Source organism: Anser cygnoides, chromosome 11 (assembly GCF_040182565.1).
Source record: "Anser cygnoides isolate HZ-2024a breed goose chromosome 11, Taihu_goose_T2T_genome, whole genome shotgun sequence".
NCBI lineage: Eukaryota > Metazoa > Chordata > Aves > Anseriformes > Anatidae > Anser > Anser cygnoides.
This window is the reverse complement of record NC_089883.1, coordinates 18,195,681-18,210,107: the sequence shown is the minus strand read 5'-3', so window position 1 is coordinate 18,210,107 and position 14,427 is coordinate 18,195,681. Positions and strand designations below refer to the sequence as shown.

Genomic DNA, 14,427 nt, shown 5'->3' with positions numbered 1-14,427 from the left:
GCCTTGTAGAACAAGGCCTGTATCAGACGTGGCCTCAAGCTAAACAGGCAGTCAATTTAAGTTGACAGGGAAAAGCTGAATGCAGCTGGAAAACATGATGAGAGAATAAGAAAAGTTTTCACCAACCTTTTGGACAGATAGAGGTAGATAAATAAATGAAGGGATAAAGCCACTGGAAACTTGGAAATACTGAGCTTTTCTCACAGGACTTCTGACAGAAGTAAGATTATGGACTAATAAAGATCCTAACAACAAACATGCAGGAAAAGCAGAATGGAAACCCACGAACAGGTGTGGATGGTGTGAGGTTTGAGGAAAATACTTATTTAGCTTTCTGATCAGGTAATTATTCTTAAGGTCGTGATAAACAAAAACGGCAAAAACCAATATCCAGAGGTGAGACGTATCATTAATTAAAGCGCATGCTGTTATGCTAGATCTGCAGTCTGTAACTGAAGGAAACACTGTTGAGCTCCGGGCAGCCTGAGTCAGGTCATGAAATAAACAGATCTGTGATTTGGGGTCAGACCTGTGGTCTGTGGAAACCTTTCACATGGCCTCGCCTGCTTAAAGCAGCAAGTCTCTGCTGGCTCATTTTGCACAGCTGGTATAGGGGCTGATGGAGTTCATACTCTTCCACAACGCTGCCTGATGGTTGCTGCCTCAGCCCTTGCCTGTGGTCCAGAAGTATGTGCTGCAATTATATATACTGTATTATGATGTAGCTTTCTTCTCAATTGATAAAGAGCAGGAAAATGATGTGTGTGCTGGGACTGATCAAGGCATCGACTAACCATCAGCTTTGTTAATGTGCTTGACCAGCCTCTGTGCAAAGTAGTTTAATCACTTTTGTACCTAAACCGATTCTTGTAGCTGTATAAACTAGCCCAGACTCAAACTACCTCTGAATTTAGGTCAAAAGTTTTTCAGTGAGGCTACAGCTGAAGAAAGGGTTACAGTAGAGGTGTAACCCAAATGTGTGCCTAGGCTGACAGTGCTTGGTCATCTAGATAAATTTGACTCTCTTTACTTTAAAAAAAGCATTTCAACTAAGAAAGCATTTGAGAACAATGAGAACGTTACCTGGGATCAATCACAGAAGAGGATTTACTAGGACAGGAAATGGTCAGAAGGAGAAAGGGAATAGGAGGAGGAGCAGTTACAATGCTTTTGCTCCCCTTGTCACAGTGCAGGTAGGTGCATGTGCTTTCCTTCACATGGCATGAGAGCACCCAGGCAGCTTTGTGGCCTCTACCCCAGTCTGGAGCTACAGACAGCCTTGTTCAGTATTGGGTGAAGACCTAACATCACAATGGAGAGTACATTTTGGGAACCTGCTACAGTGTACTTCTGGTGACAGCAAATGGGTTAATCTATAAAGTTTCTTGCATTTAAGTAAAGACTTGAAATTGAGTTTGATTAGAAACAACTTCTTTTCAGGTTTGCTCATTTCTGTACATCTACGTCACAGAATTTTCTCAGTAGAAATCTGAGCTAAAGTAGCTAACAATACATCAGCTGGAGGCTAGAAAGAGAACAGTTATGAGACAGGTAACAATACTCTATAACCAAGACAAGCGACAGAACAGAGGAAACAGAAAGGAGTTTCACATCAGGCAAGAAAACAGTCCATCAGTCAGTTTGCTCTGCATTGACAAAATGTCATTGTACTATTTCAGTCTCATGATTCCTAACAGCTTCTTTGTGGAGATGAGAATAGTTGTTTCACAAGTAGAGATGATCAGTTTGATTTTCATATTTCACAGATGTGGTTCACATACCATGAGAAGACTCATCAGACCAGACAGAAGTAAAGTAGAAGTCAAAATCATATACAGGCAAAATTGTCTAAGTGCTCAAGAGGCATATAAAAGAGTCTGCTAAAAATACCAGCTTGTAATTGGTATTACTGTGAGAGATGGATTCTCAGCCAGAAGGATGGTGACAATGTAACAGTAACACAGTTAGGTTAGCACCGTATTGACTTCAGATCGTCACTCCATAATCATTGCCACATGTCTGTGTGCTTCATAGCATAAAGTTATAGATAAGCTGAACCTGGTCGCCAAGTCAGACAAACCGTGGTTAATTCTACCAAATGTGGGCAGAACTTTCTTTCCTTAGAGCAATTACTTCCATGCGGAGTTGCTTGTCCTGCTTTCTTCCACCACTGTAGACAGTTGCTCTTTTTGAGACCTACTTCCAAAGTTCATCATCCACAGGTACTATTAAGACAGGATTTTTTTAGATTGCTTTCTAACAATATGTTTGTGAACATACTTGGCTTCAAATTATTCAGGAGCTTCAGACGTCTCTGGACAAGCGAAAGATTTATCTAAGAGCTGCCTCGTCCATAAGGTAAAATAAGCTGTTAACATGGCAAAATAACTCAAGTTTGGGGAAGTGAATCATTTTTTTCTGAACAGTCAGCACGGAAAGCTCCCTGTGCTCACAAATGAAATGAGTGAGCACAGGGATGAAATGAGGGAGCACAATGAAATGAGTGAACAGTGAACTTCTAAAACTCTTCTTATTTGTGTATACAACTCATGCTAATGACACAGTCTAAGGTGCTATTGCTGATGCTTGTTACTCAGCCTTCTGCTAGCTAGCTGGCAGCCAGAAGGACATTGCCTGAGAAGGTTCTGACAGTCTGATCCCACATCCAATCTAAAAATTTATTCTAAAAGGTTTGTAGTTTTTTTTGTTTGGTTGGTTGGTTGTTGTTGTGTTTTTTTTTAAACATTCTCAGCTGATGTACTTTAGCCCTCATTGATAATAATAGAGCCTGATCAATTTGCAGCTGCTTAGCATCTGGTCCAGAGATTTGTATTTTCTAAACAGAAAACCTCATTTATCCAGGGATCTTACTTTGCGACAGCAATACATTCTACAGATGTGTTTGCTGAGATTTCCATCAGATTTCTCTGTGATAGATATTTTATTTGCCTAACAATCGTAGTATAGCCACATGCCTCATACAGCAGCACACAGCAAACTAGTGTGTGAGAACAGCAGAGTTGGTTCCTTAAGCTATATTATACCATATATATTGTATGTAAAGATACCTTTTCACTTGCATTCAGTTGATTAGTTTAACAGTTTCTAGTCTAACCTCATTTCTGTTTTAATTTAAATTATCAAGCCTTTATGAATGGGAGCAAGCAAAGGGCAGTCTGAAGGTTTTAGCAATTTTTGGAGCAAAAGGAATGTGACTGTAAAAAACACTGTTCCTCTATTTTCTACTTGTCTATCACTTGCCTATTTTTATTTTATAGGAAAAGAAGCCTTCAACAGGAACATAAAAGATTGGGAGGTTTCAGATTTATTAACATACTAAACAGAGAAAATCTAACTGGGCTTTATTTTCTTGTTGTTGTTTTGTTTGGTTTCCTCTGACAAGCTGATGGAAAGTGAAGGTAAAGAGCACATTGTTTAACCCTGGCCTTCAGAACTGATAACCTGCAAATCTGTGAATATTAGAAATCATAACTTATGATTACACACTACTGATACCTGTGTTAGCACTGAAGTTTGCATTTAGGAAGGCCTGCTGAAAATGTGGCTTCCTCTCCTCCTGCATAGCCCATCAACACTGAGAAATTCAGGGTTTTCATCTGTTTCACCATTTGAGGACAAGAATAATCAGAGAATATTTATTCTCCTTAAGCTGGCAGTGCCTTTTGGTGACTGACCTAAATTCTGTGTTCCTGCAGGGCTAACAAGTGAGAAGGAGGTATTCGTGGACCAGGGAGAAAGGGATTAGGGAACAGGAAATTTGCTGAATATATGAATTTATGGTGCACTTTGCACTTCTGCATGTTTAAATATGAAATGCAAGCAGTAAAACCAGGATTTATGAATCTCAGCCTAAATAGCTATGGAAATCTTCATGAGTTCTTACAGGAGAGGCTAAACCAGAAATACTAATTTTGTCATTTCTTGGGTGAAAATATACTAGTGATGATAAACATCAGTCAGTACACACTGACATTTTAATAAGCTGAACACCATGATGGTTAACACTGTGATAGTTATGATCTGTTTGCCCTGCTTTGGTAATCTTGTGATTTGTTGTACAGAGGCAAAATACTGTACTGCAGCTATCAGGTTACATTATGTAGTTTTAAGGAAATAGATGGGCAGTGTAAAGGTGCCTACTGTACGATGACAAATTCATTTACTTGTGAGTGGGCTTTTTTGGACTCCTTCAGTAATGTGTAATTAACATGCATGTGCAATGAACTGTGTGCACCATGAAGCTGAGAAGAATCCATAGAGTATATGTTGGTTTTCCTTACTGCTTTCCCAAAGATTTACTTTATGTAGTTAAAAGATAAGTCATTTATCTTAATGACTGCACCTGCATAAAATCATTCTTTGCTATCATGTGCCATTTCGCATAATTATAGCAGTTGGTATATCTAGTCCAGACTGTAAATGAATTTCTTTGCAACAGAAAATTCAGCCTGTATTGGTTAAACAGCTGGGAGGGAGGAGCAGGAGGAGGAAGAGACTTGTTGAATAAAAATAACAGTGAGGATTTCTTCTGTTATCGTTTTACCAAAAAAAATCAGCAGAATAACTAGTTTCTTAGCAGTCATAAAGATTACTCTCATACATAAAGTATAAAACTCATCCCACCACATGATTTGAGGAAGCATATATAACAAAATATATCTGATACGCATGTACAGTTCTCTACAGTAACACTGCAAACTCTCTCAAAGTATAAATTAGTTTGGTATAAAAAAAAAAGTATAAATTACTTTTTATAAAAAAGTATAAATTAGTCTCAAGTAAAATGATTTGCATAGGCAATAGGAAGACATATATAAACAAGATACATAGGTAAGCACGCTGTTTCTTAATCAGGCTGTTAACACAGTATTTTTTTGTGTTCTCATCTATTCTTCATAAAGTATTACAGTATTTCATTGCAGATTTTGAGCCATCTCCTTCTCAGATGGGCATACGCAAGAGAAACAAAACACTTTTTGTAATGTGCATGTAGGACAGAACAATAGCAGGCCCAGCCCTTGCTGACTTTCTGATGTCTGCTTCTGCAGCATACTGCACACTGGAAAAAAACAATCTGATTTCATCTTAGCCAGGAAAAGAAGCTTCTCTTCTGTCTTTAATGAAGTAATCTATTAAGGCATTTGGCCATCAGAAGGTTTAGGTGCACACCGATGCTGTAATCTCCCTTACCTACAGGAATGGTCATTCCATGGATTTTGTCTGCCCAACCAGCATAATACCTCAGGGTTTTTATGACTCCTTGAAGATCTACATAGAAAGCTTGCAAGAAAGGTTTGCCACTGTTGAGTGATTCCATAGTCTAGAGAACAAGAAAAAGTCAATATATAAATACAGTAGCATTTTTAGTCTATTGTACTTCAGTATTCACTGTCCAACAGCTCTTCAATCATGACAGAAAGATTTTAATGAAGACCAACCAGTTACTCTAGAATGACTATGATTTTTAAGCATGTGTGTCCATGTGTGTCTGTGTCTGTCCCGTGTACTTGTGTGCATGTATCCACATCCACATACATGTGCATGTTTGCATTTTGGACCTAATAGCCACTGTGTTTGGTCCAGATATATAAACACTAAATTGTTCTAATCAGGAGCCAAGATAAAAATGCCTGTCAAACTAGGTTCTGTTATGTTAATGATAACAGCTGAAAAGGGGCTCCTTGTAACCCCATATAAATGATTTGAATCCATAAAGAGAAGAATGGACATATCCCTCCATATAATTGATGTGAATATAAAAAATTCTCTATGTGGCTGCCAAGACTCCTGCTGAGGCCTGAGATATCTATAATGTACAGCCAGTTTATTTATTGCCATCAAATAAACAAACTCTCCTCTAGGGAAGCTCATAAATTAACAGCCTGATGTCCTTATTTTTAAGTTAATATTCCTATTTTTAAAAGCATCTTATAAGCTATCCTCAGGGTTCCGTAAGATCATTTAGCAAAAAGAATGCAATAAAATGTCCTCAGATGTGGAGTAGCTTAACTGACTCTCAATAGCTGCCTAAAAGAAATCATTAAGAACGAGTGAAGTACGCCCATGTGTAACACACCAACCATCAAATGAATTTCAATAGAGAAGAAGAGAAGCCTAATTCTGTGCTGACTTACATCCCCAAGAGCAATTAATGGCATTGCCTGTGGTGCAGTTCAGTAAAGAGCTTGGCTGTGGAAATACAAATCAAATGACAAGCAGAGTAAACTTGATTTGCTGTGCACTTCCTTCTCCCTGTGGCGATTTTACAGTATACACTGGTGGTAAGATGATTTAAGTGTTGACAAAGCTGGAATTAAGATGTTCAGCAGCTTAGTTCAAAGCACTTGACATGCGGAAAACAACATTAACAATGCCACTGTTTAGATGGCTTCACATGTGAGCTAAATAGCACAATACCCAGAATTTATGTTACCAGTTCAGTTATCAGGAAACATTACACCTGATTTTTCATTAATGTCTGCACAAATCACTTCACTCAGTCTTCTGATTTTTATTTTTTATAAAAGTCACAAGTGTACATGTCACGCATATATGTGCGTGCACATCCACACATAACCATTCATTTTTTTGCGTCCAATTTAAAGCTCGTAATCAATTGAAAGGCTGTTGTTGATTTTTATGAGCTTTGGATCAGGTTAGGTCTTGAGTAGCCAGTCAGTCATCAGGCTAACTGTAGTTTTCAAATATTATTCATGCTAACACGTTTATGAGTTAATTTGCTTTCAGAATGTAAAACTGACAGGTGATTTGACTGTTAATTTTTGTGTGCCACTTACAGCAAGAGTTGCCCTGTCTCTTTCGACCAAGTCTGCTAGCTTATCCAAAAGATGGCCTCTTTCCGATGCATCCATTCTCCTCCAAACTGAACCTAGAGAAAAAGCAAGGCGAGCAGCTCTCACTGCTTTGTCCGTATCAACCTGTCAAGAAGGAACAAATAACAAATAAAGGTAAATAAGATTACTAGGCTTATTAAATTTGCATTTGTACCATCTCTTAGTCACGTGATGGCTTTTGGAACTGGGATTAATAGAAGAACTGTCCAGCAGTGGTATTCTGGAACTGTTGCTATGATACATACATATATATATTAAAAAACATGCACATATCAACATACATGTATACATATATACCAGTTCATGGGATGCATTACCTTGTCAGCTTCCTGGATCTCACAGATCTGCTCTCCTGTTGCTGGATTATATACTGGGAATATTCTCCCACTTTCAGAATTTTGCCATTCATTATTGATAAAAATCTAGAAAAGGAGAAAAGTCATCAGTCCCCCTGCATAAACAAACAGTAAAGCATACAACAACAAACTCTGGGAAAGGCTGCAGATCCTAATACAAAAGAGCTAAAGCTTCTTTATGACTGTGAGAATTAGAGTTTTCAAGAGTTCAGGCTAAGGCTCAGCCCATGATGTCTCTCTGTATTCTGTGGCAGTGTCATTATAGAAGCAACATTAAATAACTTGTTTGGCATTAAAATTTAATTCAAGCACTGTAAGCAAAAAACTAAAGAAAGAAATATTGGTATTAGAGAAAAAAGCCTTGAAACTGCTGGAGCCAAGACAAGGGTTTGGCGTAATCATTCAATACCCATCTCAGTAAGTAAACATTTGGTCATTGATACAAACCAGTCAAGACTGAATAATCTCAAACATCACAGTTCTTCAATACACAGTCAGTTGATTATGGCTACAGTGATGGTTTGCAGCACAGAATTAATTAGCTTATCTGTTTAGAACAATGGAAATGGTTAAATTCCCTCAGTGTTGACATCATTTTAACTGTTGTAGGCAAACCAAACTTGAATTTTAATGGTGATGACAACAGCTGTCTTGGCAGAGGTAATGACAAATTTACATAAAGTAGATTTTTACTGGTGACTACAGACATACAAGTGTTCTACTGAATGACTTTCAAGAACAGGATGCAATTATTTATCAGCAAATATGAAATAAGGCACTCTAGAAAAATGATCGAGTGAAAGGTTTTCCTGGTATTCAGAGTCTTCCTGCCCTTGAAATCTTTCTAAGAGAAAAAATGAAAGTGTTCAAATAGTTCAGGAACCATATGGCTGCCTTGGATTTCAGGTATTAATGTTGTTTTGCTGCATGCCATGAAATACAGCTTTAAATGCTGAAGGGGAAGTCCTGGCCTCACTGATGTCAAAATTTTGCCACTAGAGAAGACACGGTCAGAAAGTCCAAGATAAAAAGTTGCAACACCAAGGGCTATAATGAGTCTGTAAAAGAAAAGATCATGATGAAGACACTGGGGTGCCCATGCATTTTAAAGAAAGTAAAGAGACTACACACTCATATTTGCATGACAAGCCAGAGATACATTTGTAGAGTTTTCTGTTACCAGACACGAGCTTGTTCAGCCTACTCCAAGCCAAATGGAAGCCACATAGTTGTGTTCTCATCAGGGCTCAGGCTTGGTGCTCCACTAACTGCATTGACACAGCTTCTGGTTCAGAGCTGGCTCAGGACATGGGCAGAAGGAGCTTGTGCCTGCCTCAAAAAGACCTTGCAGATATAACAACTGCACACACAAACTAATGATGACGTACTTTTACTTTCATGGTTATGTTTCCATTGCATTTCCGTATCTGTACCTCTAACCTCAACCATTTTGCTGTGTGCCCTTCCATCCATTTCAGAGTCCATCTGAAGTAAACTTCATCTTCCATCCTTCCCCTACTTTTTTGTTTTGGTTTTCGAAGGTAATTGAACCCAGGACTCACTGAATCATTTCCCATCTATTGCCTACTTTGAACACTGTATTTACCTTGAACCTGTTCATGTCCTTGGACTGTAAGCCCCTTGGACTATGGGCAGTGTCTTTGTGCTCATTGATTGCACAGCTTTTCAAATTGAGGTATTGGTCCCTGTTAAGACCAATGGAGCTAACCCAGACAAATGAGTTTTGGAGCCAACCAGCCAAAATAAGTCGACAAAAGAATCATTGGTGTCATCTGTAGTGACTAACACCATAAGCCAAAATTCCTCCAGCGTATCACCATCACTTTTTAGATCATATGTAAGTGAAAACAAAGGAACTCAGATCTGTGACCTGTGTGGAAGAAGGATTTTTACCAGCATCCTTTCCATGGAGTTCAGTGGAGTTAACTACACATCCAGGGTGGGGGAGTACACTAAGGAGGGAGGGGAAGGGAGAAGAGCTTGCAGCTTCAGGAGCAGATGGCCAAAGGAGAAGTAAAGATGTTTGTTTAAGGTTACATTATGTACATAAACACATAGGTTTCTTGTGTGATCTCTGTCTTGAAAGAATAAAACAGGTTGAGTAAAACAACTTAAGTGAAGGCAACCACAATTTACTGCTCTTCCTATACAGAAGTGGTCTGCTCTTTTTTAAAGAGATTTAAAAATGTTAACTACATTCTGCTGAGATGAACACCTGATCATCAGGTTTGCCTGTACAAAGGACATGTTTAGGTTCTTAAAGTACATTTTACCATAGAAATAAGAAATAGTGCCTTGGAATTGCAAAAGAGTGTTGCAATGCTTGTTGACTGGAACTATATTTTATTGAATACTCCATTAAAAATACTCCACAGGCTTAGAAAAAGAATAGCAAATATTTCAGATAGGACATGGGAAAGATCTAGTTGGCATAAAGTTAGAGTTGAAGGCAAGAGAAATTGCTACTGTTAATGGTTAATGTTAGTTTCTTCCTGTTCCACTTTCTATAAACAAGGTATTGCCTATACAAGCTCATTACTGTAAACTGAGCACATTTAAATTGGCAGTAAAATCAGAGTATTTACTCTAGTGCACATATAAAGTACCTAGTCCCATGTTTTGGAATGGTTTCAAGTCTTGAAATCCAGCAGCTGGCGGCTTTACAAGCAAAACCTTACACTTAAATAATTCACTTTTGAAAGTTTTAGGTGTTCTGTGTCAGGTAGTACCATTCAGCAGATATTCCTACCACCAAGACTTAGATTCTTTTGCAATAAATTTGCATTCACAGGGGCTTTTATAACTCTTCCAGCACTACTGGCTCCAATGGCTGTTGATTAAACATATATATCCTGTACATTTAATCTGACTTTCATTATGGCCACTTCGTAAAAATGCCATGAAATGGACAAGCGATGACACATTGCAAGAACAAGGAATCCCTGCAAAGCCTCAAATTGTTTTTTTTTCTCCCTTATTTATAGTGACTGTGGTAAAGGCTAACTCTAAATCAGAGAGAATATTTGACAGCAAATGTTCCTATCTATGGATTATATATAACCCATCCAAAACACCAGATGAAAAAAGGATAACCCCAGAAAAAAGAAGGGCTTGCTTCCATGTAAATCATGCTACAAATTGGACAACACCCAGTGAGTTCATTGTTCAACCTCAATTGTGAAGGCTATTCACATTTACTATTCCCCTGGAATCAATGTTAATTAAGGCTGACTGGGGCTATAAATCAGCCTTTGGTTTTTACAACTTAATTCAGCATTAAGCATATATATGTAAATAAAAGGTAACTGATTAACCACTTGAGTTTTCCAGGAGTTACTGAGGTAATTTGTTTTTGTTTGAGTCCTAGTGTTACCTTTTGTGGTTTGCAGTAGGGAAAAGAAAAAGTGTATAGTATGTCATGTATTTGCTATGCGGTATTGTGAGTAGTTAAATAATCTGGCCTGTTGGGTGCTATCAACAAAACTTTGCCAAAATGGAAAGGGAAGAAGGGAACACTTGAAAACTTTTGGAACACAGGAACATTGAGTTTGCCATCTCCTCTCAGAAGAGCCAATAACTGCAGTAATGTCCAACCAGTAAGAGAAAAGGCAACCCTTCTCCTTTACTGAGGTGTCCCCGTCAGCACAGTCATTTGGCTAAGAACAAACCCAACAGGCAGAACAGACGCTGCCTCCTGTAAATGAGGAATCTGGATGTAGCTGGTGTCCAGTAGTCTAGAGAGGAAGGTAACCACTGTTTCTTCGCCAGCAGTGCAGCCTGAGGCAACCTGTAAGACAGGGCAGTAGCTGGCGTAGCAGATGGGTGGGTGTGTATGTGCACAGGATGGGGAAGCCTAGCAGGCAGGTACCTTGCAGCGCAGTAACTAACTCATCCTAAAGGTATCTTGGTAATTTCTGTTCCTCTCCAAATGAAAGGTAGAGAGGATGTGGCTTTTCCTAAAAGAACAGGCACTGTCTCCCTGGTTCTAATAACCTCTTCCTCATACACACATGCCTTACATAGATTTTTGGTATTTAGAACTTTGCAAGATAATGGTGCCACCCACCACGTAATTGCTAGATTCAAATTCTGCCCATGGTTACTTATATACAACCACTGTTGATTCCTTTAAGAGATGCATATGACTAATCAAGGAAGCATTCTGGTTCATCATATAGGGTACATGACTGTTCAGAGCCTACGAGATACCGTAACATACAAACCTGTATACAAAGGAAAAAGAACATTTAATTTAGAGTTACCATGTAAAAATTCAAGTTACTTGAGACTCTGCTGAAATGTAGTTGGAAGAAAATCATATATTGCACTTTGAGTAAGACCTGCATTTAAAAAGCACTCCGCATTGAGTTCAGTAGCATTGTTGTATGCTCATCAGCTTTGAAATCAAGCCAAGAGTAAATGTCTTTAGTTTAAAGCAAAGCAAATAAAGCTTTGCAAATAAGTAAATACAATATCTTGTATAAGTAGCCATCTGACCCAGTTGGCTTGCTAATGGTTAGCAACTTAGTGTTCATTTCAAACCATGGAGGTAATTAATTTCTAAATAGGAGTGATTCAAAGAGAAAGGGATGTGTACAAAACATCTGCAATGCCATAGTAGCAAAATTTACAGCAGGGAGGAAATATGCAGGATTTTATGTTTTCATCACTATTTACCACTGAGGAAGTACAAAACAACAATCGTTTTGGGTGTGTGTATAAATACAAAATTAATTAAAATGCAGCACAGAAATAATACCACCTTTACAGCTCTTAGCTGAATAAGACTTGGTTTTCTGGCACTACAAATTCTGTCTTATGTTCACCCAGCGGCTAGTCCTGGATTTGGAAAGGGGGGCTGATTCTTAAGTTCATTGAGGATTCCTGCTTGCTCTCTTTTTAGTATCATCTCTAACAACACAGGAAAAAAAAGTAATTTGGGTTACCTTAAGTCAGAAGAGCAAACAACACAGGTGGCAACAATGTAACTTTTCATTTCCTTCCTTGAAAATATTTTCAAATGATGTGCAAGTGAAATGATGATCTGCATTCTTAATTTGATATTGCTTAGTGATGATGTCACCAGACATTTTCTTCGGACTCTCCAGCTGTATAAGTAAGAACTACAGCCAGTGGACAGACAGTGGCCTAGCCTTCAGCTCTTTAGAGGTGGAATTATTTTCCCATGAATTTAATAAACAATGTTTTTGTACTGTTGCAGATCCAGAAATGTTTTTTTGGTACAGGAAGAGGATTTTAACATCCAAATAATAATGGCTTCCCACAGGAGATATGGTTCTGGATGAATGGAGGAATGAATGGGAATTTCCTAACTCAATTGATTTAGTAGCTGGTTATAGTTTCATTCCATCAAAGATCTTTTTTTCATATGTGGCTTCCTCCTTAGAGAGCCTTTGACATTAAATCTGCAAGGATGGGGGAGGGGGCATCAGATGCCAAAGTACTTTATAAAAGAATCACAGCTGTTCAGCCTTCAGCATCTTCTCATAGCTGGAGGCATTAAAAAATACATATAATGGCTTTTTTTTTTTTTTTTTGTGATGGGGTGGGGGACATACAACCATTTTAGAGGCATGCAAAAAATCTAGCAGCAGCATTTCCCTTGGTAAATACTTCATAACATCACAGATACCGGGCACCTGTGCCTCAGTCTGGTCAGGAAATTTCATATCCTTTCCCATCACAGCAATTTCATTTCCTCTCCTTTGGAAACAATTCAGGAGTCCTTATGATTAGTACAATTGCAAGGGAATGAAATAGAAGGGATTGCCAATCAGAGGTGCAGATTGTTTATTTTCTCAGGCTTTGTTTGCCTCCACTTTTATGGCTGTCTTGATACAACAAATCTCTTACTTTCTAGCCAGAGCATTTTGTGGGGCACTCTTGGGATTGACTGGAAACCAACAGCTGGCTACAGAACCAGCAAAACCTGGTTTATAAACAGGCATTAGGAAAGCAAAAGCCAAACGAAGCAGACTGACTGAGGACTGGTCAGCAATTGATTAGCAGCAGTGATCTGTTTAGAGGGGGATTGTTCAGGTCAACAGTAGGATTGCGATGCTCTTTGCCAGGCAGTTCACAAATTGGACTTCGAAGCCAACCTTCCCAAATGTTCTCAGTGCTGAGTCCTGCTTCTTAAGGCAGTCAGCACGTGAGCCTTTCATCGGACAGTGCCAAAGACTGCATCACTTTCCTACTTAAATTAAGGCTTACTCTGGCTTGAGCATACAACCACAAATGGTTATCATGTTTTTCATTTTAGTTACCACAGAGTGACCCAGGCTTTGGTTCTTGTAATGAGATACTGTTCAAATGTAGAGGAATTATAGTTATTTTAAGAGGAGCAACAGTGAACTATACATGAATAAAAATGACTTTTGCACTAAGTTTAATTCTGGCAAGCAATCTGCTATGGCTATAGCTGGTTTTCAGCTATTAAAGGTCCAATCCGTTCCTCATTAATCAACAGGAAAACTCCAACTGGTTTCAGTGGGAGCTGGATCAAGCAACAGCAACAGCCTGCAGAGGGGTGTTTATGCTCAGAGACAAAGCTATTTCACTGGAGACTTGACACCCACTCCAGAGCCTGTGAGGTCTGCAAAGGCCAAACAAAAACAGAACAGACTGATTTTTATTCTTCTTCTTTGCCCGTTTCTGTTTCTTTGCTGACATTCTAGTTCGTTGTGGCTCCTTCCCTCTCTCTACCTCACCTGCCCTCAAAAGAGAGTTCTTTTCTAAAACTGTGTGTATTTGGGGATTTGTCATGATTGTATCTTTTAACTCATTTGGTCCCCAGAGTCAGAAGGACCGTGCAATAGCCTCTACACATGGTCTGCTATAAAAGAAGGTTTCCTTCATAAACTGAAGCTGGAAATTTAACATAAGAAATACAGAGTCTAAAATTCAGAGTGTCCTGAGATAGCTGGAGAATTTTAAACAATTACAAACATACTACAGCAGGAGGATCAAAAAAGCAGAAGTGGACAGGAAACACAAAAGTGAATGAGGCTGCTCTGGTTTCACTGTCAGTGCAGAGGTATGTCGCAATGTGGTAGAATTATGTTTATGCAACCTGAGTCCTGTGCCCCAGGTACATGTCTGGATGAGAAGATGGGGCGTTCATCTTCTCTGGATATAACTTCCAAGTAACAATG

At 38.7% G+C, this 14,427-nt stretch overlaps 1 protein-coding gene and 1 long non-coding RNA gene across 2 annotated transcripts in view; one reads left to right on the top strand and one right to left on the bottom strand.

Moving 5' to 3' along the window:
- The window catches only part of ALDH1A2 (aldehyde dehydrogenase 1 family member A2), a 55,911-nt gene that overhangs the window by 25,487 nt on the left and 15,997 nt on the right, over positions 1 to 14,427 (bottom strand). The window contains exons 2-4 of the mRNA XM_013177370.3: positions 7,193 to 7,297; positions 6,819 to 6,959; positions 5,212 to 5,341 (exon numbers count right to left, since the gene is read on the bottom strand). Coding sequence (XP_013032824.1) covers positions 5,212 to 5,341; positions 6,819 to 6,959; positions 7,193 to 7,297 — 376 coding nt within the window. The remainder of the gene's footprint in view (positions 1 to 5,211; positions 5,342 to 6,818; positions 6,960 to 7,192; positions 7,298 to 14,427) is intronic.
- The window catches only part of LOC136791725 (uncharacterized), a 55,682-nt gene that overhangs the window by 37,652 nt on the left and 3,603 nt on the right, over positions 1 to 14,427 (top strand). Inside the window, exon 3 of the long non-coding RNA XR_010834329.1 lies at positions 6,821 to 6,989. This is a non-coding gene — a long non-coding RNA (uncharacterized lncRNA). The remainder of the gene's footprint in view (positions 1 to 6,820; positions 6,990 to 14,427) is intronic.